General features: G+C 36.0%; 2 protein-coding genes across 2 annotated transcripts; both read right to left on the reverse strand.

Moving 5' to 3' along the window:
- Positions 1 to 784: 784 nt before the first annotated feature.
- On the reverse strand, positions 785 to 7593 carry LOC135735480 (lipopolysaccharide-induced tumor necrosis factor-alpha factor homolog). The gene is made up of 5 exons (XM_065253904.1): positions 7500 to 7593; positions 4223 to 4404; positions 3454 to 3573; positions 2162 to 2354; positions 785 to 1603 (listed from the first exon to the last, which is right to left on the reverse strand). Exons 2-5 carry the CDS (start codon positions 4389 to 4391, stop codon positions 1498 to 1500), a joined length of 588 nt encoding a protein of 195 aa, XP_065109976.1. The 5' UTR covers positions 4392 to 4404; positions 7500 to 7593; the 3' UTR covers positions 785 to 1497.
- A 5477-nt stretch (positions 7594 to 13070) lies between these two features.
- On the reverse strand, positions 13071 to 19480 carry LOC135735481 (lipopolysaccharide-induced tumor necrosis factor-alpha factor homolog). The gene is made up of 5 exons (XM_065253905.1): positions 19206 to 19480; positions 15195 to 15361; positions 14313 to 14399; positions 13576 to 13768; positions 13071 to 13256 (listed from the first exon to the last, which is right to left on the reverse strand). The coding sequence occupies exons 2-5, from the start codon at positions 15352 to 15354 to the stop codon at positions 13148 to 13150; spliced, it is 549 nt and encodes a 182-aa protein (XP_065109977.1). The 5' UTR covers positions 15355 to 15361; positions 19206 to 19480; the 3' UTR covers positions 13071 to 13147.
- Positions 19481 to 21074: the final 1594 nt, after the last annotated feature.

Raw genomic sequence — 21074 nt, forward strand, 5'->3', positions numbered from 1 at the left:
TGACAGTTGCTTCACGTAGGCTATATGGTATTTTCTAAAATAAATAATTCTAGAATAAGAATTTTTATTATATTATCAGAATTACACTGCAAAACAATACCAGTTTGCTATTTATAGAAAAAAACTTATAAAACCACTTTGTTTTTCTGAAAGATTTGAAGCATGCATTTGGGATTGTAACCCAAAGGTCACTAGTTTCATTCTTACAGCTATCAGATATGAACTATATAACACCCTTGAGCAAGGCCCAGTTCACCCATTTTTATTCTTAACTATACTTTTTTAATAACCAAACCCAGATTGCCAATATTAGAAACTGTTGATTTGTCAATGTTCATTGCATTAAATAAATATCATGTTTGCACCATCAATTAATGTTGAAAAAATATTAGAATTCAATTTCCACAAACCACCATTATGGTGATCTGTGTTTGCTTTAGTTGGGCCCTTACTCTAAATTAAAAAAGTACACTCAAAGACTACTAAACTACTAATTTGATCTCTGACATCATCATAAAGTAGTGTAAAGAACTCAACAAAGGTGACAATCAAAAGTTTGAACAAGTTACAGGCTTTTGCAGGACATCCATGAGTTTGTACGAATTGTTTTGATAAATGCACACGTTATTTAGCAAATTTTAAGAATGATTTGAGAAGTATACAGCCAGTGCCAGTGGATTTAGTGTTTTAGCAATTGAGAAAAACTGTCAAAAAAATGTACATAAAACTAGTGATTGCACAAGATATTGTTCTGGATTGCATTTACATTGTTTGACCACCAAACTGCCATGTTCTTATCACAATTAAATGTACATAAAAATGTAAATAAATCATTTTAAAATAAAAAAATCTAAATAAAAAACTTACTGACAAAAAAATTCTTCATTTAATCTGCATGTCATGTGATCATTACACAACACTACGCTACAATATATATTAGAAAACTGAAATACGTTTTATGTATCAATAAAAAAAATAATACAATATACAATACAATACAATACAATATAATACAATAACAAGTAAAAACTTACAATAACTATAATGTCACTAAAGTCAATCTAAAACTTTTTCATATTCTTCTTTCTAGCTAAAGCTTCACATTCTTGTTCTCAATAATCTCTCTGCTATCTGCACCAGCCTGAAACTTTGACTATTTTTTATTTGACAATTAAATTTTATTCGCATTAATATTATTCAGTTAATGCAACTGTAATACATATATACAGTCCTGGTAAAAATGACAAATGTTACAGACCGCAGCTTTTAAAACTGCTTCATTGTTACTTTTGAACACTCTGAAAGATGAAGTCATACAGCCAGCAGTGTTCATTTAACACCGGGCATTTTGCTGTGTGTCCTGTTTTTTTTTTATTTGTTTGTTTGTCTTTTGCTGTGGTGAAAGATATATTTTCATAAGATATGTATATAATGATTGCAATATAGATTACGTGTGTTAGAGGCTTGTAACAGGTACATATAAAGACAATTTGTTCATTACTGGGTATAGGTTCCTAAGTGCTTGTGGCAATAAGGACAGGAATGATGGGCATCTTGTAAGCTCTTGATACATAAAGGAATGAAGCAAAATCCACAAATGAGCCTGTAAAACATCATGGGAAAGATTACAAACACATAGAGAAACTGGTAACACTTTACAATAAGGTTCATTAGTTAACATTAGTTAACTACATTAGTTAACATGGACTAATAATCGGACTAATGAACTTCACTTATACAGCATTTTTTAATCTTTGTTCATGTTAATTTCAACAAATACTAACACTTTATTAAAATCTTGTTAACGTTAGTTAATGCACTCTGAACTAACATGAACAAACAATTAAAAGCTTTATTTCTATTAACTAACATTAACAAAGATTATTAAATACTGTAACAAAGTGTTACGTTTAAAAGTGTCAGAAAAAATGTAAAAAATGAAAATGGTCCCTAGCTGTCACTGGGACGGTGCCCTTACAAAACGTACACCTTAAGAGTCCATGTCAGTACCCAGGTACACATTGGTACCAAATTGGTACCAAATGTATACATGTCTGTAGCTAAATGGTACATATCAGGAACAGGGTACTGCCCAGTGACAGCTACAGTAGGGGAGCGTTTTAATTATTTGACAGTGTTACATGCCAATTTTTTTACTTACCCACGTAGAGATAATCGGAGGCACATGCACCATGCAGCCCAACCAGGTTTATATTTAACAACAGTCAGGATGTTTTTTTGACAGTATTGACAAACAGTCGCTGTCGGTCTCCTACCCCATGTAATAGCAAAATGCTGTGGCTGAACCACAGTAACCGGAGGAGCTTCATTCCTCACTATCTGCTGTATAAACACTTTAACAGTAAAAAAGCAAAGGGTGTTTGACATTTAGTCGACAGTCATACAATTCATGCACAAAGTATACATCTTGTCCCAAAGACTAAATGAGAAATTAACATTACTGTATTACTGTAATTTACCGTATTAATATTGTATTAATATATAAAAGGGCAACGTGAGCAGAGGAAGTCCCCCCTTGCAGTAAAAAGAGCCAATCATGAATCATTAAAGATTAATGATATTCTGGGGCCGGTCTATGTGTACATAGTAGGCCTATTGCAAAGTACTTGCCAACTTATACACAGCACATGTACAGTAGTAAGAGTGTACAGTTGATGTCAGGTGTATTTGTTGGACATAAATATGTTGTTTTATTGGGACATTAGTGAGCCATTTTAGAGATATTTTTCCCCTGTTCAAGTAGGACTTAGGGGCTGATCACACCAAAAGCGTTTATGGCAGTTGCAGGCGCCTTTTTTGAATGATATTCGGGCAAGGAGCGTTTGCACGCTGTTTATGCGCGCCGAGCGTCTTGCGGTTTTTGCCGCCACCCGCAGCAAGCGCTTTTGAAGGAGCGCTGAGAGTGGAGAAGCGCCCGACGTCATTCGCGTCTTTCCATTGTCCAATCGAAAGAGGGGAAAGGCGGGCCTTACGTTTTGGTGAGGGAAGTTTACAGTTGCTTTGAAGAACCGGACCACACTCGCTCACTCTCTCCTGCGTGTTTGTGCACCTTTCACCCTCAAACAAGGTCAGAGCAAGCGCCCTTTAAAGTTTCTGCTAATATGACAGTTAACAGCAAAAGAGCGCTCACGCTTCAATATTTGATTGACAAGACAGCTGACTCGGTGGTTGCTTAGCAATATAAAAAGCAGCGTCGCACTGCTCTTTTTTTAAAAAAGCAGTGTGTCGCACCTTGCGTTTCCAAGCGTTTAAAGTGCTTTTAGTGTGATTAGCCCCTTAGTCCTGTATGACTGAAATAGCTGTCCAGGCATTGCAAATATGGCCGCCTAGGGGGTAGACTTAAAGGGACGTTGATACTACTTTCTGTCATAAAATAAAAACAGTATACATCAAAAGAACTGTACACTCTTAAAAACTAAGTTCTGCTCTTACCTTGCTCGCTGTGGTTGACCATCGTAATTTTGTGCACATTGAGGACTGGAAATGGGTTTGCTTGAGCTTCACTTGAAAACTGGTTTGCTTGAGCTCTTCTTGGTGACTGCTGAAACGTGTCTATAAACATTTTGGAAGACATGTAAGTTATTAGATAAAAATGGTATACCCACACTTGCGGTTTTGGCCACTTGAAAGCATGTGCCACCACAGGAAGTAAAAGCACAAAACTGTCCCATGTCTTGAAACAGTCAAAGCACAGTACTCTTAACGCACACTAAACACACACTATCTAAGATATCACTTCAGAGCAGTATTCAAGGCTAAGCGTATCCCATCATGCATCATGTTCTGGATGTAAATTGTAAGAGTTTTGTTCAAATCTTCCGAGATGTCACGGATATTTTTATTGTAAGTTAATAAATGGAAAGTACATATTTTGGTACATTTGGTAGATTTCATTGGTGAAAACATTGTTATATATTTTGTAAAAAATCTAAATTTTGTAAATAAATGCAACTGCTTTTATCTCATAATTTGGAAAACTTCAAATTGTGTGACTACTGAATAAACAATAAACTTTAATAAAGCTGCATGCACAAGGTGCAAAGAATTCTCTTTCTGAAGTTTCAGAAAGGGGAGATAATAATCTTTCAGTTCATTTCAGAGTGTTTATGTGTTCATTTTGTTTAAAGAAAAACAGGAAATACGTCATGTACATAGTCAAGTGCAAAGACCACAAGTGTGGGTATTTGGATGCAGCCTTAACCTGCAGGTGCAGAACTTGTCTCCTTGTAGATAGGTGGCGATGTGCCCTCTGTGTGTAAGGTTGGTTGAGTGGCGGGAATGTTTTCAGAAAGAACCAGCCCATTGTTCTTGTTGTAGGAGGGGTGCGGGGATGTGGTATTAACGGCAGCAAAATGTGAAGGAATATCCATCTGTTTACTTGATCTATAACAAAATATACAGTATTTGAGTAAATTAGAATTTTGAAGTAAAAGAAAATATTACAGTACAATCAAAATAAAAACACATACATGTTTAGAACAACGTAAAGGTGAGTAAATGGTGACAGAATTGTAATTTTTGGGTGAACCATCTAAATCATTTAACTAAAACCCCATTTAAAGAACCCATTGACTTTGGGATGGAAGAACCAGAAGTGCTAAAATGCCAACTTTTGAGAACATGCAATAAACCATCTTTATTATATTTACATCACTTTGTCTTATTGAGAATGAACAGAGGGTTAGATGTTGATTTATTAAAAATGTTTGAAATCACCATTATGGTGATCAGTTTTTGTTTTAGCTGGGGTCTTGAGCATCAATGGTTACTTAACTTATTTTAATTTCTCTTTGTCAATTGTGTAAGTGGGTCACATAAACCACATGTTGATGATGAAAGGGTGTGATAAAACAAGACACAAACATTTCGTCATTGTTAAGTGGTTTGATTAATCCAGATGAAAGTAGAGAGTGACTGATAATAATAATCGTAAGGGAGAAATTGGTTTAATATCGGGTGTATTTGAAGATCTTTTGTGCTAGAATGAATATAGTCAAGCAATAGTTTTGGGACTGGTTAAAAAAGTTTTTTTGCCACTTCATATTCAACATATATCAGCATTCATCCTACAAACATCAACAGTGATGACCATCAAAAAAAACAAAAAACAATTCAGATCAAGCGTGCCGCACAAGCCCTGAAAGTGAAGCCAAAACGTCTCGATCGCCCCCCAGTGACTGGTCCCAGTATAGGTCATAAAACCCGCCTCCCCATGCTATTCAATGGGACTTGAGACCAACTAAAAAAACGAATTACACTTCAATTATCTTTTTTCCGAAGCTGGTTTCTATCATTTACTGTAGTTTTTATCACGCTGATGTAAATTCAAATGTTTTTTTTTAAATCAAGTTTGTGTTTAGTTAGTTATTTAATGATATAAAAACGGTGGTGTCACGTCATGATTGACAGCTGTGATATCGTGTGATATGTGCATTCTGCGAGAACGATTGCGGGGTCTTGATTTCGCGTCTTTACTTCCTGCTCACTACTGCGCAGGACTGGTCCCGAAATCGCTACTGCGCAGACTCAAGACCCAAGAAGTCAGCGCCATATCGGGACACTGGCGGCTTCACTTTTCACCAATGGAAGAGAGCGAACAGGCGTCGTCCATCTTTTTTAACAGTCTATAGCCGTTTCTCAATATGCGTTCTTGTCTGTACTTGTGTTCTTGTGGACTTGTGAAACGTCATCAGTCGCGGCCTAAGTACTGTTCCAATTCAAAGTTCGCATCAAGCCCAAGTTCACATAAAATCCCCGGATGTGTTCTTGATCCGCCCATGATTCAGATAAACAGATCAACTGCAATGCATGCTGGGAGTTGTGGATGAGTTTGTACTATGGTGATACCCTTCGAGTCATGCATCTTTTATGTTTTAGGTCACCATTGTTGGGATTTGTATGCTGATTCTTCATGTCTAGCTGATTTTGTTAAGTTGTAGAATCATTTGACATATTTTTAGAGCTTTTTAATATAATTGTCTAAACTTAACACCACTGTGTAATATCTTGACAAACCAAAACTTATGTATGGGTGGAAAAAAAACATTTGTGTTTAGACTTCTGTTGAGAACATTAGGTTAGTAAATTTTGAAACGACTAGATCCTCATTAAAGTTATACTAATACCACCTCAGTTTACTTATTTTAGCTTCATTGACCACAGCTGATGTGTACATTTTTGTAACAATCAGAGAATGCTTAACCTTAAGACTTAGGAGCCAAGTGCCCAATTTAAGGAAACAATGATCACAATAATGGTAACTTCAAACAAACCATTGTAGAAATGAAGTCAAACGGGTTTGTAATAAGTGAAAATGTTAATGATGTTTGTGTTTAATCCTCTTCTTGTGAGATCTTGAGCGATTATACATGTTTATCTATTATTTACAGTTAATGTTCATCTAAGATTTTGTGGCTGTAGATCAGTTGTACTTGTGTTTTGACTGCCCTCTATTTTATCATTAATGGAGAGAGAGAGAGAGAGAGAGAGAGAGAGAGAGAGACAGGGTTTCAATTTCAACAAACTACCATCATTTTGATCAGTGTTTGCATTTCATCCGCTTTAAAGGACACACCCAAAATGTTTTGCTCACAACTATTGTGGCAATTTTAAAATAAATTAACTGTGGGGTAATTTGAGCTAAGACCACACATACACATTCTGGGGACAACAAATGTTTACTGTACATCTTAAAAAATGCTTTATGAACATATTTGGGCGGTTTGCCGGATTAGAGTCCTATACGTAAATACATGTAAGAGCTGTCCAAACTTAAAACAACTTGTACTGACATCAGTGACACAAACCACCCCATTAGGTTTAGATGTTGAAATTTTAAAAGTCAACATTGTGTTGATCAGTGTTTTAGTTGGACCCTTGACTTTAAGCTTGTTGGTTTTTCTGAGTGTTATAACTGTGTGTGCTTAAAACATGTTTGTTGTAACTTGTGGCAAAGAAAAGACAATAACGCAAAAATATATATATATATTTCGCAAGATTTAATAAAAAAGATTGCACATTTCTAAATATTTGGCATATATTGGTTTGGCAGATAAATGAAGTTCTCTTAAATGTTTATTTGTGTTAAGGTCTGAATGAATATGCTATTCTGTATAAATATAACTTCAAATAGATTTTGTAATCACTTTTACATGAATGCTATGTGTAGTAATTGGTTTGAAATAAAAAAAAAAAATAGATTTATAAACCAGCATCATGAATTTCTCATATTTGACCCATTTTGATTAAAAAACAACCCAGCATTTTTACAGTGTATGTAAGGAGCTAAGATTAGCTATACAAAAGCTTTACCTGATCACTATGTGTTTCTCATAATTTACATTTCATAGTTTAAGTTACATTGAATTACTATCACAAACTCCATGATCTTTTACTGTTTTAACTTCACCTCAAACCATTTATCTCCTTAAATCAGTGTATAAAAAACAATATAACTACCATAGCTGATTTATTCTTACCTTAGTGTTGAGACTTCTTTTCCTTATACAGTATTTGACTCACTCTTCCTGTTTACCTGTTTATATTTTCGATGTGCGCATTCCAGTAATGAACAGGTATGTGCCTTTTAACTACATGGAGTGAATCTGACAGCATGTGAATGCAATAAAATAAGTGTTTGACAATATTTATATACATATTTAACTCTTTCAATGCCATTGACGAGATATCTCATCAATTAAGAGAAAACGCTTTCTCGCCAATGACGAGATTTTCCGTCTTTCCGCAATACCGCTATTATCCACCAGGTGGCGCACTTCCGCAACTTATACAAACCGGAAGTAGCGCCTCACGTGAAAGAGAAAGAACTCAGTGAATGTTTTAAAGATCGCTCTGCATCTGATCTCTATCAAGTCCTTTACAAAAATGGAATTATCTCAGCTTTTTGCTCAAAATTGGGTGTTTTTGAAGAAACCTACACATGTTTGAGAGGTGATTACAAGAGAACTAATGAAGGTAGGATGCAACGTTTTTTTTTTGTTTTTTTTTTTGAAAGCAGAGGGTCTGTTCTTTCATCTGATATATTGTTTGTTTATATATTTAAAGAAGAACATTTTCTGGAAGGCATTAAACTTTTGTGAAAATCATGAAAAATGCTGGCGCTGGCTGGCAACTTTTTTTAAAAATGCTGGCGGGGAAAGAGTTAATGAAGCTTTGACTAAATTGTGATCTTATATAAAATCCATGTTGTTGCTCTTCTGTTTCTCAATCATCAGCCCTTCAAGTGATTTACAGTGAAGGAAATGTTTTCATCAGTGGGTGTGAAAACAGCATAAATCTTGTTATCATTTTTTTTTTATTATGAAGAAAAAGGATTAAATTTAGACAATAGCTTAAAAGCAGTTTTCTCAAACTTTTCTGCATGACCCCTTGTGTGGCCCCTCTAGTGCAAGGTGCATCCCCTCCAACGAAAAAAAATCATTATATAAAACAATCATATTATAAAATATAAATACCATTTTGGTTGGTAACGTTTTAATTCACAGACTTTATGATAAATTAAAGGGCATCTATTATGCAAAATCCACTTTTACAGGGTGTTTGAACCTAACTGTGTGTTGGCAGTGTGTGAACACAAACCCACCACAATGAAAAAATCAACACACCCCTCCTTTTTTATCCACAATAAACCAAAGCAGACTCATTAGAGACAGCATTTGATCCTCTTATCAATGTGAGGTCACACTGATAAAGCCCCGCCCATAGCCACTGACTAACAGTACTGCGTTAGCGAGTTGTACACCGTTCCCCATATCTCATTAGTGAGAGACAAATCTCTATGACTGTATTTAAAGGAATCAGATCAATTTTAACTGAAAGTGCTCACTTGCTCTTTTGGTGAGGAGTGAAGAGCTGTAACTCATTTGCATTAAAGGGGCATAAAAGACTTTTTCCATGTTTAAGTGCTTAATTGGGTCCCCAGTGCTTCTATCAACCTAGAAAATGTGAAAAAGATCAACCCAGTAACTTAGTTTTTGTAAACCATTCTTTGCATGTGAAAATTAGGTAATTGAAATTTGGCCCTCCTTATGATGTCATAAGGAGATCTTATTATAATAATACCGCCCCTTTAACCTACACTATCCATCCATGTAGTGCAGAGAGAAAGAGAGAAAGAAAATAATTCACAGCACAATTGAGTTTTAATTGCAACAAACCACCATCATTGCGATCAATATTTGAATTTCGTCAGCTCATTTGCATTTTAAAGGACACACCCAAAACGCTAAGAACGATGAGCTAAACTTCACGTGTACTCTGGGGACACCAAAGATTTATTTTACATCTTAAAGGGGCCATGTCACAAGACTTTTTTTAAGGTGTAAAATAAAACGTTGGTGTCCCCAGAGTACACATGTGAAGTTTTAGCTCTAACCATATAAATAATCAATCTCTCTCTCTCTCTCTCTCTCTCTCTCTCTCTCTCTCTCTCTCTCTCTCTCTCTCTCTCTCTCTCTCTCTCTCTCTCTCTCTCTCTCTCTCTCTCTCTCTCTCTCTCTCTCTCTCTCTCTCTCTCTCTCGCTCTCTCTCTCTCTCTAGTAAAACATCTTATCAATAAAATAAAATAATACATTACAGATATTGTGTTATTAATTGCATTTACATCGTTTAACCACATGGTATCATCAGACGGCTATGTTATGTAACTCCTGTTGTTCCTGTAGCCCACACTGTAAAAAAAATCCGTAGTTTTTACAGAGAAATACTGGCAGCTGTGGTTACCAGAACAATTCTGTAAAAAATACATATTAAAACCGTAAAAACACCACCACCACAGTTGTATGCATTACAGAGAACTTTTGTAAATTTTACAAATCTTACCTGTATACAGAATTTCTTTGATTAATTAACTGGTTAGAAACTCTTATTTTTTAATGGTAAAATGCAGATGTGATTGCCAGACAACCACCCTACAAATATATGAACATGTAAACAACTATTTGTATTTCATTAACTAATATAATTTCATTCATTTCTTAAAATATGTAGAAAACCACTATAATCCAGGTGATGCAGACAGCTGCACAAAGAAACAAAGTTTGTTGTGAAATTATTACAAATTGTTTTCTAATTATTTACCAACAATTTAAAAAGAGACAGTGGTCATACACAAAGATTGTATCATACAAACAAATACAAAACAACATCAGGGTAAGTTATTAAATCGCTCAGTGTCTATGAGTCCATTTTACAGAGTTAAAAAGTGACACTTAAATAATGACATGATGAATGAACATTAATGATGAAATAGAGAGTCAAAACACAAGTACAACTGAACTACAGACAAAATCTTAGTTGAACATTAACTGTATAAATATAACATATAAACACATTCAATCGCTCAAGATCTCACCAGATGAGAATTAAACACAAACACCATTAACATCTACACTTACAGTATTACAAACCAGTTTGACTTTATTTGGTTTGTTTGAAGTCACCATTATGGTGATCATTGTTTCCTTAAATAGGGCACTTGGCTCGTAGGTCTTTGGGTTAAGCTTTCTCTGACTGTTAAAATAATGTGTCAATACACATAAGCTATGGTCTAAGAAGCTGAAGTAAATAAAATCAGGTGATGATGGTACATTTTTAATGATGGTCTAGCCATCTTAAAGTTTACCAAGCAGGTGTTCTCATCAAATCTCTAACTGTGAACATTAAGTTTTCTCTGTTCCCCATACAAATATTTTCTTGTGGGACAATGTTACAGAGTGGCAATGGATTTAAATAATTAGACTTATAAACAGTAAAAATAATGTCAGACGATTCTGTGACTAAACAAAGTTAGTCTAGACATCAAGAATCAGCATACAAATCACAGCAACGGTGACCCAAAACATGAAAGCTGCATGCCGCAATGCATGCTGGGTATTACCATAGTACAAACTTATCTAGCATGCATTGCACTTAATCTGAATTAGTTTTTTGATGGTCACCACTATTGAGGTTTGTAGGTTGAATCTTGATATGAATATGAAGTGTCAAAAAAACTTATTAACCAGTCCCAAAACCATTACTTTACAAAACTCTTTCTAGCCCAACAGCTATATTTGCAGAACCTACAAACACCAGACATTAAACCAATTTTTCTCTTACTGTAACTACCAGTCGATCACAACTTTCATGTGGATAAATCAAACCACTTAAAAGTAAAGCAGTGTTGGAGACTTGTTTTTACAACCCCTTTCATCATCAATAAGTCCTCTGTGTCACCCACTAACACAATTGACAAAAAGAAAAAGGAATTAAGTAACCATTTAGGCTCAAGACCCCAACTAAAACAACCACTGATCACCATAATGGTGACTTCAAACACAACATTTTTGATAAATCATCATCTAACCCTCTGTTAATTCTCAATAAGAGATTATGTAATTGTATGACTGAAATAAGTCAAACTGGTTTGTAATAAGTGTAGATGTTAATGGTGTTTGTGTTTAATTCTCCTATGGTGAGATCTTGTCTCATTTTGTCTTTAGTTCAGTTGTACTTGTGTTTTGACTGCTCTCTATTTCATCATTAATGTTCATTCATCATGTCATTATTTAAGTGTCACTTTTTAACTCTGTAAAATGGACTCATGTAGACACTGAGCGATTAATAACTTACCCTGATGTTGTTTTGTATTTGTTTGTATGATACAATCTTTGTGTATGTCCACAGTCTCTGTTCAAGTTGTTGGCAAATAATTAGAAAACAATTTGTGCAATTTCACAACAAACTTTGTTTCTTTGTGCAGCTGTCTTTTCCATCACCTAGATTATAGTGTTTTTTTTTTTTGCATATATTAAAATATGAATAAAATTATATTAATTAATGAAATACAAAAAGTTGTTTACATGTTCATATATTTTTAAGGCAGTTTTCTGGCAATCTCATCCGCATTTTACCATTTAAAAATAAGAGTTTCTAAACAGTTAATAAATCAAAGAAATTCTGTATACAGGTAAGATTTGTAAAATTTACAAAAGTTCGCTGTAATGCATCCAACTGTGGTGGTGTTGTTTTACAGTTTTAAGATGTATTTTTTACAGAATTGTTCTGGTAACCACAGCTGCCAGTATTTCACCGTAAAAACTACGGATTTTTTTTTACAGTGCATGGTTTGACAAACGGCGGTTGTCAAAAAAGGGAATTGCAGGTAGTTCGTGAATAGAAAACAATTTATTTGTCACAATTAAATTTACATAAAATGTAAATAAGTCATTTAAAAATTAAAAAAATTAAATAAAACACTTACTGGCAAAAAATATTTATTCATTTTATCTGCATGTCATTTGATCATTACACAACACTACACTACAATATATCAAAACACTGAGATACGTTTAATGTATCAATAAAATAAATTTACAATAAAAGGTTAAAGTTACAATCACTATTTAATATCACTAATACAAATGTTATATTTAAAAAACTGAAAACTATATAACAGACATGTTTCACATTCTCTATGGGAAAAAAGTTTCACTTTCTCTGTTCATCTCTCTGCTATCTGCACTGCCCTGTAACTTGGACTATTTGAAGTTTTTACTATTACATTTGATCAGCATTAATATTGTATATTTATTGCAGATTATTGTGATACACATACAGTACTAGTCAAAATTACCCCTCATTGGTAAATATGAGCAACAAAAAAAACCCTTTAATATATTCCCTCTCATGTTTGCATTTTCTTATACAGTTTGTGATAACGTCAAATCGACAGAAAGAAGGAAGGTTTTGTCTACTAAATCATGTGTGTTTGTGCTAAAATAGTTGAGTACTTGTATCTTGTTCTTACAACAGTAGTTAATAAGTTAAACTCAATATCCATGTTTAGAAAATAACTCTCTAAGCAAATTATAATTTTAGGTTTCAAACAAAGATGGTGATAGAGAGGCAAACATTACAGACTGCAGTTTTTAAAACTGCTTTAGTGTTACTTTTTAACACTTTGTATAGAGCCATATACGCAGCCGTGTTCATTTAACACTGGGCATTTTTCTGCATGTACTGTTTTTTTGTGATCTTTTATAATTTTTCATATATGTATATAATGATTTTAATACAGATTGTGTGAAGTAGAGGCTCGTAACAGGTATATAATAGACGTATTTGTTCATTTCCGTGTATATATTCCTAAGTGCTTGTGGCATTGAGGACAGGAATGATGGGCATCTTGGAAGCCCCTGACACAGAAAGGGATGAGGCAAAATCCACAAATGAGCCTGTTAAACACCATGAGAACCATAGTTTACAAATACAAAGAGAAACTACACAACCACACACAGTCAGAAGAAATTGTCAAAATGGTCCCTAGCTGTTACTGGGATGGTACCCTACAAAATGTACACCTTAAGAGTTCATATCAGTACTTCAGAGCTACACATTGGTACCAAAGAGTGCATATTAGTTTAAAGGTACATATTGGTACCAAATATGAATACATATCTGTAGCTATATGATACATACCAGGACTTTATTTCAAGGCTACCCCAGTGACAGCTGGACCGTTTAAATTATTTGACAGTGCCAATTTACACTTACCCAAGTAGAGATATTAGGACGCACATGCACCATGCAGCACAACCAGGTTTATATTTAACAACAGTCAAGATGTTTTGTTGACAGTATCGACAAACAGTCGCTGTCGGTGTGTCACCCAATGCAACGGCAAAGTGCTGTGGCTGAACCATAATCACCGGAGGAGCTTCATTCCTCACCATCTGGTGTATGGACACTTTAATAGTAAAAAGCAAAGGGTGTTTGAAATTTAGTATTCAATTCATGCACACAATGTGCACGGTATACTACCAAAGATTATATAATTAATATGTTTTACTGTAATTTACTGTATTAATACTGTATTAATGCTTGAATGGGGAAAGTGCAAATAGCAAAGGAAGTGCACCTTGCAGTAAAAGAGCCAATCATCAATCATTAAAGACTAATGATATTCTGGGGGCGGGGCTATGTACAGAGTACTGTGATGTACTTAGTAGTAGTAGTAGTAGTAGTAGTAAGAGTGTACAGTTGATGTCAGGTTTAATTGTTGGTCATAAATATGTTATTTTATTGGGACATTAGTGAACTATTTAAGAGATATTTTCCTTTCCCTGTTCAAGTGAATAGGACTTGGTCACGTATGACTGAAATAGCTGTCCAGAGGCATTACAGATATGACCCTAGGGGGTCGACTTATAGGGACGTTGATACTCCTTTTTTTCATAAACCATAAACAGTAGACTACACATTAAAAGAACTGTACACTCTTATGCTCTTACCATGCTCTCTATAGTTGACCATCGAAGGCATATTGAGGACTGGAAATTGGTTTGCTTCAGCTCTTCTTGGAAACTGCTGAGATGTGTCTATAAACATTTTTGGAAAACATGTAAGTTATTAAATAAAATGGTATTGCCTGTCCAAGCTTTGCTTTCACATAGTAATTGGTGAAATGTTTTAGGAAACTTAGGTTGCGTTCAAATACCCATACTTGCAGTCATTGCCACTACAGAGTATGTGCATGCGACAGAAAGACATGCCCTGTCCCAAATGGCGCACTTCATGTGGACTTTCGGTCTCGTGGCCTTAAATTGCGCTTGCTCGCTTAGTCTACGAGTCCATAGGGTGTTCCATCTGTCATTTTTACACTTTGAAGTGTGCTCATCAGCACCTCCTTTGCCCTCTTGATGCGGTCTTCAGCGAAGCCCGCACTGCAGCAGGCTTCGCATACTTTACCAACCCAGAAGTCCTTGCGAAAGTGCAATCAGACCAATCAGACGACGGAAGGGAGAAGTTCACACTGACAGGCAACTTCTCTACCTATTTCCGGCGTGACGCTCAAGTCTGTCCCAAAATACAACTCTGGTGCACCCATGTGGACTCGCAATAAGGGTCCCTAAGGTCTGCACTACAAGATGTCATCAAAGTGTGGACTCTGAGGAGGACCACAAGTCCGGAGTGTGCCATTTGGGACAGGGCCTAAGTCTTAAAACTGGCAAAGTGCAGTGCCCACACTAAACCCACACTATCTTAAATATGGCTTCTGAGCGGTAAGTATATCCCATTATTATGTTCTTGGATATAAATCGTTAATCTTTTGTAAGTAGACAAGTGGTCAAGTGCAAAGACCGCAAGTGTGGGTATTTGGACGCAGCCTTTACCTGCAGGTGCAGAACTCGTCTCCTTGTAGATAGGTGGCGATATGGCCTCTGTGTATAAGGGTGGTGGAGTGGAGGGATAAGGACCAGGCCCATTGATCTCATTGTAGGAGGGGGGTGGGGGGGTGGTATCAATAGCAGCCGGATATGAAGGAATATCCATCTGTTTACTGGATTTAAAAGATATTTGAGTCATTAAGCTTTTGAAGTAAAAGAAAATATTAAAGTACAAAATCAGCTTATGCAGCTGCAGGGATAATGTAGAAAGCTTCACATGTGTTCCCTCAACAAAAACTCAATATGAAAAATGTTAAGAATCATGAGTGGGGGTTTGTGGTGTTTTATGTCGTGGAGTAAAACATGAAAATATATGAGCCTGTGTTAACCCAAGTTCTTATCAAAGCCATTTAACCAAAGAACCCAATGACTTCTGGATGATAGAAACGGAAGTGCTAAAATGTTAACTTGCTGAGAACGCCGCTATGATTATTCAATAAATCATATTTATTATATTTACATCATCTTTGTCTTTTGTCTGCTACACTAAATGGACACATAAACTAACCCATCCTCCCAAAAATCGAAATAAGACTGGTGAATCGTTGTCGAATGGGAAGAAAGTCTAGTGCTTGGCTGGCCAACTTTGCTTGACCTGATTTTGCCAGGTGAGAGATGTCCTCATCCTAACAAACATTAACTATGTTTTTTTTTTTTTTGTAGTAAAATTGTAGCAACCAGTTTTATAATGTATTGATTACTTTGAACAAAACCATGGTTTTACTACAAAGTTTCAACTGTAGTAAAACCAAGGTTCATTTTCGCAAGGGCAGGGCAACATATTGTGTCGACCCAAGGACAGCATTTCCACATGTTCTCTTAAAAGGAGCAGATTCTTTTTCTTGTTGTTTGTTTTCACAGAGATGTTGATGGTTCAAGCAGTTTGTTGAGAAGTTCAAGCCTTATCATACAGAAGACTCTAGGTGGCGACAACTACCTGCAGACCAGATGAAAGGGTTGTTGATCTATTTCCAACCTCTGGAGACTGAGCTATCATGACTTGACAAGTTTGGCCCTGTCCCAAATGGCGCACTTCATGTGGACTTTCGGTTTCGTTGCCTTAAATTGCGCATTCTCGCTTAGTCTACGAGTCCATAGGGTGTCCCATCTGTCATTTTTACGCTTTGAAGTGTGCTCATCAGCGCCTCCTTTGCCCCCTCGATGCGGTCTTCAGCGAAGCCCGCACTGCAGCAGGCTTCGCGCACTTTGCCAACCCAGAAGTCCTTGCGAAAGGGCAATCAGACCAATCAGACGACGGAAGGGAGGAGTTCACACTGACGAGCAACTTCTCTACCTATTTCCGGCGTGATGCTCGAGTCTGTCCCAAAATACGACTCCGGTGCACCCACATGGACTCGCATCAAGGGTCCCTAAAGTCTGGACTATGTGATGTCATCAAAGTGTGGACTCTGAGGAGGACCACAAGTCCGGAGTGTGCCATTTGGGACAGGGCGTTAAAGGTGTAGCGGAGGATTTTCTCGAATTTTAGAAAAGAACCGCCTTCTCCACTTTTAAAAAAAATGCAATTGCGCAACACTCCTGATTGACAACTAGGAGGACCAATAGTCTTGATGATCCACCCGGTAAAAGAAAATCCTCCGCATTACCTTTTACACAGTTGTTTACATTTCAGAATAGATTTTTTGCAACGAAGGTCACAATTTGACAACCAGACATTGCTGACACGTCAAAGTGCGCAGTTATTCTGAGAAGAAATGTTTAACTGGAATGTTAACTTTTACTGTGCAGTCTTTATTTGTTTGGCTTTTGACATGATTTTCATTTCTTGGAATTACTGGGAAGCATTTCTACAATGCAATGCCAAAGGTGTTTGGTGTGTTGTTTTGTAGGCCTACATTACAATAAAATTGTTGATTTGCTTAACAAAACCGTTGTATTTATGACATATAACTTTGGTACCTGATATAAAAGAGAAAATAGGACGGTATGGTCTTTATTATATTTACATCACTTTGTCTCCTGCCTGCTGTTTTTCCCTTTATCTCTGTATCTGCCTCATGTTATTTTAGTATTAGCTCACAACAGAGCTGATATTTGAGACTTAGGGTGTTTTCACACCTAGTTAGTTTGAGCCCTCCAAACGCTCTCAGAGCATTTCAGGGTGTATACTGTATGTGAACAAACCAAGGGGCTGTTTACACTTGGTATTAAGATGTGTTTTCATCGATCGGATCACAAGTGGACGAGAGAGACACATTACGTTTACACCTGGTATTTAAATCCGTCTCTTTTGTCCACTTTCAACCGTTTCTGTCCTGAATACTGTGAGGGGGTGGTCTGTGAGGCGGTGGGCGAGTCTCTCTGCTGTCATTCAAACCCGAGTGGGAGTAATTATGAGTTTATATGGACGCAAACTTATATTATGTCGGAGTCCACTGCTTGTTTAGCAAGTATACATGCTGCACTGAGTTTTGTACGTGTGTATGTTAGAGCTTTCTCTGAATTTTCAGCGCAATTGATGAAATAGGATCGCACAACTTTCACGCTTTCAAAACGAAACTACGGAGAACACCCCGCAGTAGTTTTATCAATGAAAGGCTAAAAATAGTGCTGTTCACCGTATGTTCACGCCAGAAGTAAAAAAAAAAGTAAAACTTGTTTTTAATACCTCAGATTAGATAAATGGGAGAGAGGCGGTCGCGTGTGGCTGTTCGAACACATTCAACCACATTGCTTTCCGCAACTCCAAAGCGATCCGATCGAAAGTGGTTTCGACTACCTCTGGATGTTGTTGAAAGTGGTCGAAAGTGGACGAGCTCAAAACTTTTTGAACACCGTTTACACCTGGCATTAACATCGTCCACTTGTGATCCGATCGACGAAAACGCATGTTAATGCCAAGTGTAAACAGCCTCCAAGTGATCTCAGACCCCCCTAAAAGGACCCAAAAGCGAACCGGACTCAGAACACTTCTGGAGGTGGTCTGAGTACGGTTCGCTTTTGGGTTCTTTTGTGGTTTGATTTTTTTTGATATGTGAAATCAATGAGGTTCCGGTCCGTTTCGCGTGTGGTTTTGACATTGTATCAAAATAAACTGCTGCACAGAAAGCTGGGGTCTGAGTTCTTATGAAGTTGTGATGTGAACAAGAAAGGGTCTGAGATCACTTCAGTTCTGAAGAGGACCAAAAAAAGAACTGGGTCCTCTATATTGTGAACACCAAAAGGACTGAGGTCACATTCGGCTAGTCCCTTTTCTGGTTCACTTTAAGTGAACTGGGTTTGGTTCTTTTAAAATGAACTATATGTGAAAACACCCTTAGTTACCCAGCTAACCGAAAATAGTTCTAACAAACAATCCTTGAAAGTTCCCAACGTTCCCAGTAACGTTAAGCCAACATAAAAAGCATCCAGTTTCTTTAAAGGGGCCAAATCATGAATATCTGACATTTTCTATGTTTAATTGCTATAATTGGGTAATTGGAAAAAAAGATTCTCTCTATATGTGACGTGTAAAAAGGTGATCTTATTAAAATAATATTTGACAAGAAGATTGCATTTTTCCAAATATATAGCAGATATGTATTAAATGTCCCCAAAATGTTTACTTGTGGTTAGTTCTAAATAAATAGACGACTATAAATATAGCTTATTTTCAATGAGACGTTGTAATTGCTTTAGCTTGAAAGCTACTTAGTAATTGGTTTAATTATCATTTAAAATTCTAGATTCATTTAAACAAGCATCGTGTGTTTCTTATTTTCCCATTTTGATTGAAACAACCCAGCATTATTAAGAGTAAGGAGCTGAAAATGGTGACCAGTGTTTACAAAGCTCTACCTGTATCACTGTGTGCTTAACATGATTTACATTTTAAGTTACATTGAATTACTACCACAAACTTCATGATCTTTGTACTTCACCTTAAACCATTTATCTCCTTATAAAGTCAGTGTATACAAACAATATAACTATAAACAATAGCTGATTTATTCTTACCTTAGTGTTGAGACTTCTTTTCCTCATACAGTACGGTAAGTGACATCACTGTCTTACTCACTCTACCTGTTTACCTGTTTTTTTTCTATGTGTGCATTCCAGTAATGAAGAGGTATGTGCCTTTTAACTACGTGTAGTGAATCTGACACCCTGCATATTCAATAAAATAAATATTTGACACTATTTATCCTGCTATACATATTTAGTTTGACTGAATGTTGTGATCTTATATCAAATCCATGTCAGTGTTGCTCTTTTGTTTCTCAATGATCAGCTCTTCAAACACAGATAGAAGAGCGTTCACCAGTGGGTGTGACCATGACGTGGATCTTGCAGTAGATAAAATGTTTGAATTATAATGAACTAAAAGGTATAATATTCTATCAAAATTATGTATTTTAAACATGGTGAAAGAGTAAAAATGTAGAAATGTGATGATGCACAATACTTTAATTATTCTGTAGTCACAATTATTCTCAGTAGTTGTTCTCATTACTGTGATAGTGTATGTAGTGTGGTTTCATGGATATCACATTACAGTAATGAGAGTAAGATAAAGGGCATTTTAACAGAACACATGTTAGAAACACTAAGATAATGGGTTCTTTACTATACAATCTATAGCTTAAAAGCATTGGTTTTCGAACAATCCCCTTCGACCCCCCACAAAAATCATGACATAAAACAATCTTAAACATGTCATATTATTTAATGTAACTCTCAAACTTCAACTAAAGGGCACATATTATGCAAAATCCACTTTTACAGGGTGTTTGGACCTAAATAGGGGTTGACTCTACAATGAAAAAATCCACCCTCTCTTCTTTGTTCCAAGTCTGATTAGACATGCCGTTTTCATCCTCTTATCAATGTGAGGTCACACTGATAAAGCCCCTCCCATTGCCACTGACTGAAAGTCATATCTAATTAGTGAAAGAGTTAAGTCTCATTCACAGGAATCAGATCACTTTCACTCTTGGATTTTGGACATGCTGTAACAAATTATCTGTGGGGTATTTTATGTTGAAACTTTTGGGCACACTTGAGACCTACTGTATATTACATCTTTTAAAAATGGGTATGAAAGGTGCCCTTAAATGTTTTACAAAATATATTATTTTCAGAGTCAATTGTTTTATTATGAGCATTACGTGATGTGAATTAGTTAGGAATGTATAAAAAAGTTCCAATTTTAATAGGCATATCTTCTTTATGCCAGAAAATCTAATTTTCATTATGTTAAAGGGGTCATATTTTGAGATTTTTTTTAAAGATGTAAAATTAGTATTTGGTGTCCCCAGAGTGCGTATATGAAGTTTTAACTCAAAATACTCCATATATAATTAATTATAGCATGTTTAAATTGCCACTTTGTAGGCCTGAGCAAAAGTGTGCCGTTTTTGGGTGTGCCCTTTAAAATGCAAATGAGCTGAAGAAATGCAAACACTGATCACAATGATGGTGGTTTGTTGTAATTGAAACTCAATTGTTATTTTTTTCTCTCTTTCTCTCTTCACTAAATGGCACTGCCGTGTTTTGTTAGGGCAGATTAACGGGAGTATTATTGTAATTGGCCTTGCTACCTTCCTAACAAAACAGGCGAAATTTGCACAACCTAATTTTTCACATGCTTTCACAGAATGGCTTACCAAAAGTTACTGTGTTGTTCTTTTTCAGATTTTCTAGGTTGATAGAAGCACTTGGGACCCAATTATAGCACTTAAATATGAAAAAAGGCAGATTTTCACGCTACGACCCCTTTAAGACCTTGATGTGCTCTTGACAGACTTTTTGAAATTTATCCACCAGTTTTTCCTACACAAACTATAAGTAATTGTACACCACAAATTATGAACCACAAACAAACCG

The sequence above is a fragment of the Paramisgurnus dabryanus genome, chromosome 4, assembly GCF_030506205.2.
Source record: "Paramisgurnus dabryanus chromosome 4, PD_genome_1.1, whole genome shotgun sequence".
NCBI classification, from domain to species: Eukaryota; Metazoa; Chordata; class Actinopteri; order Cypriniformes; family Cobitidae; genus Paramisgurnus; species Paramisgurnus dabryanus.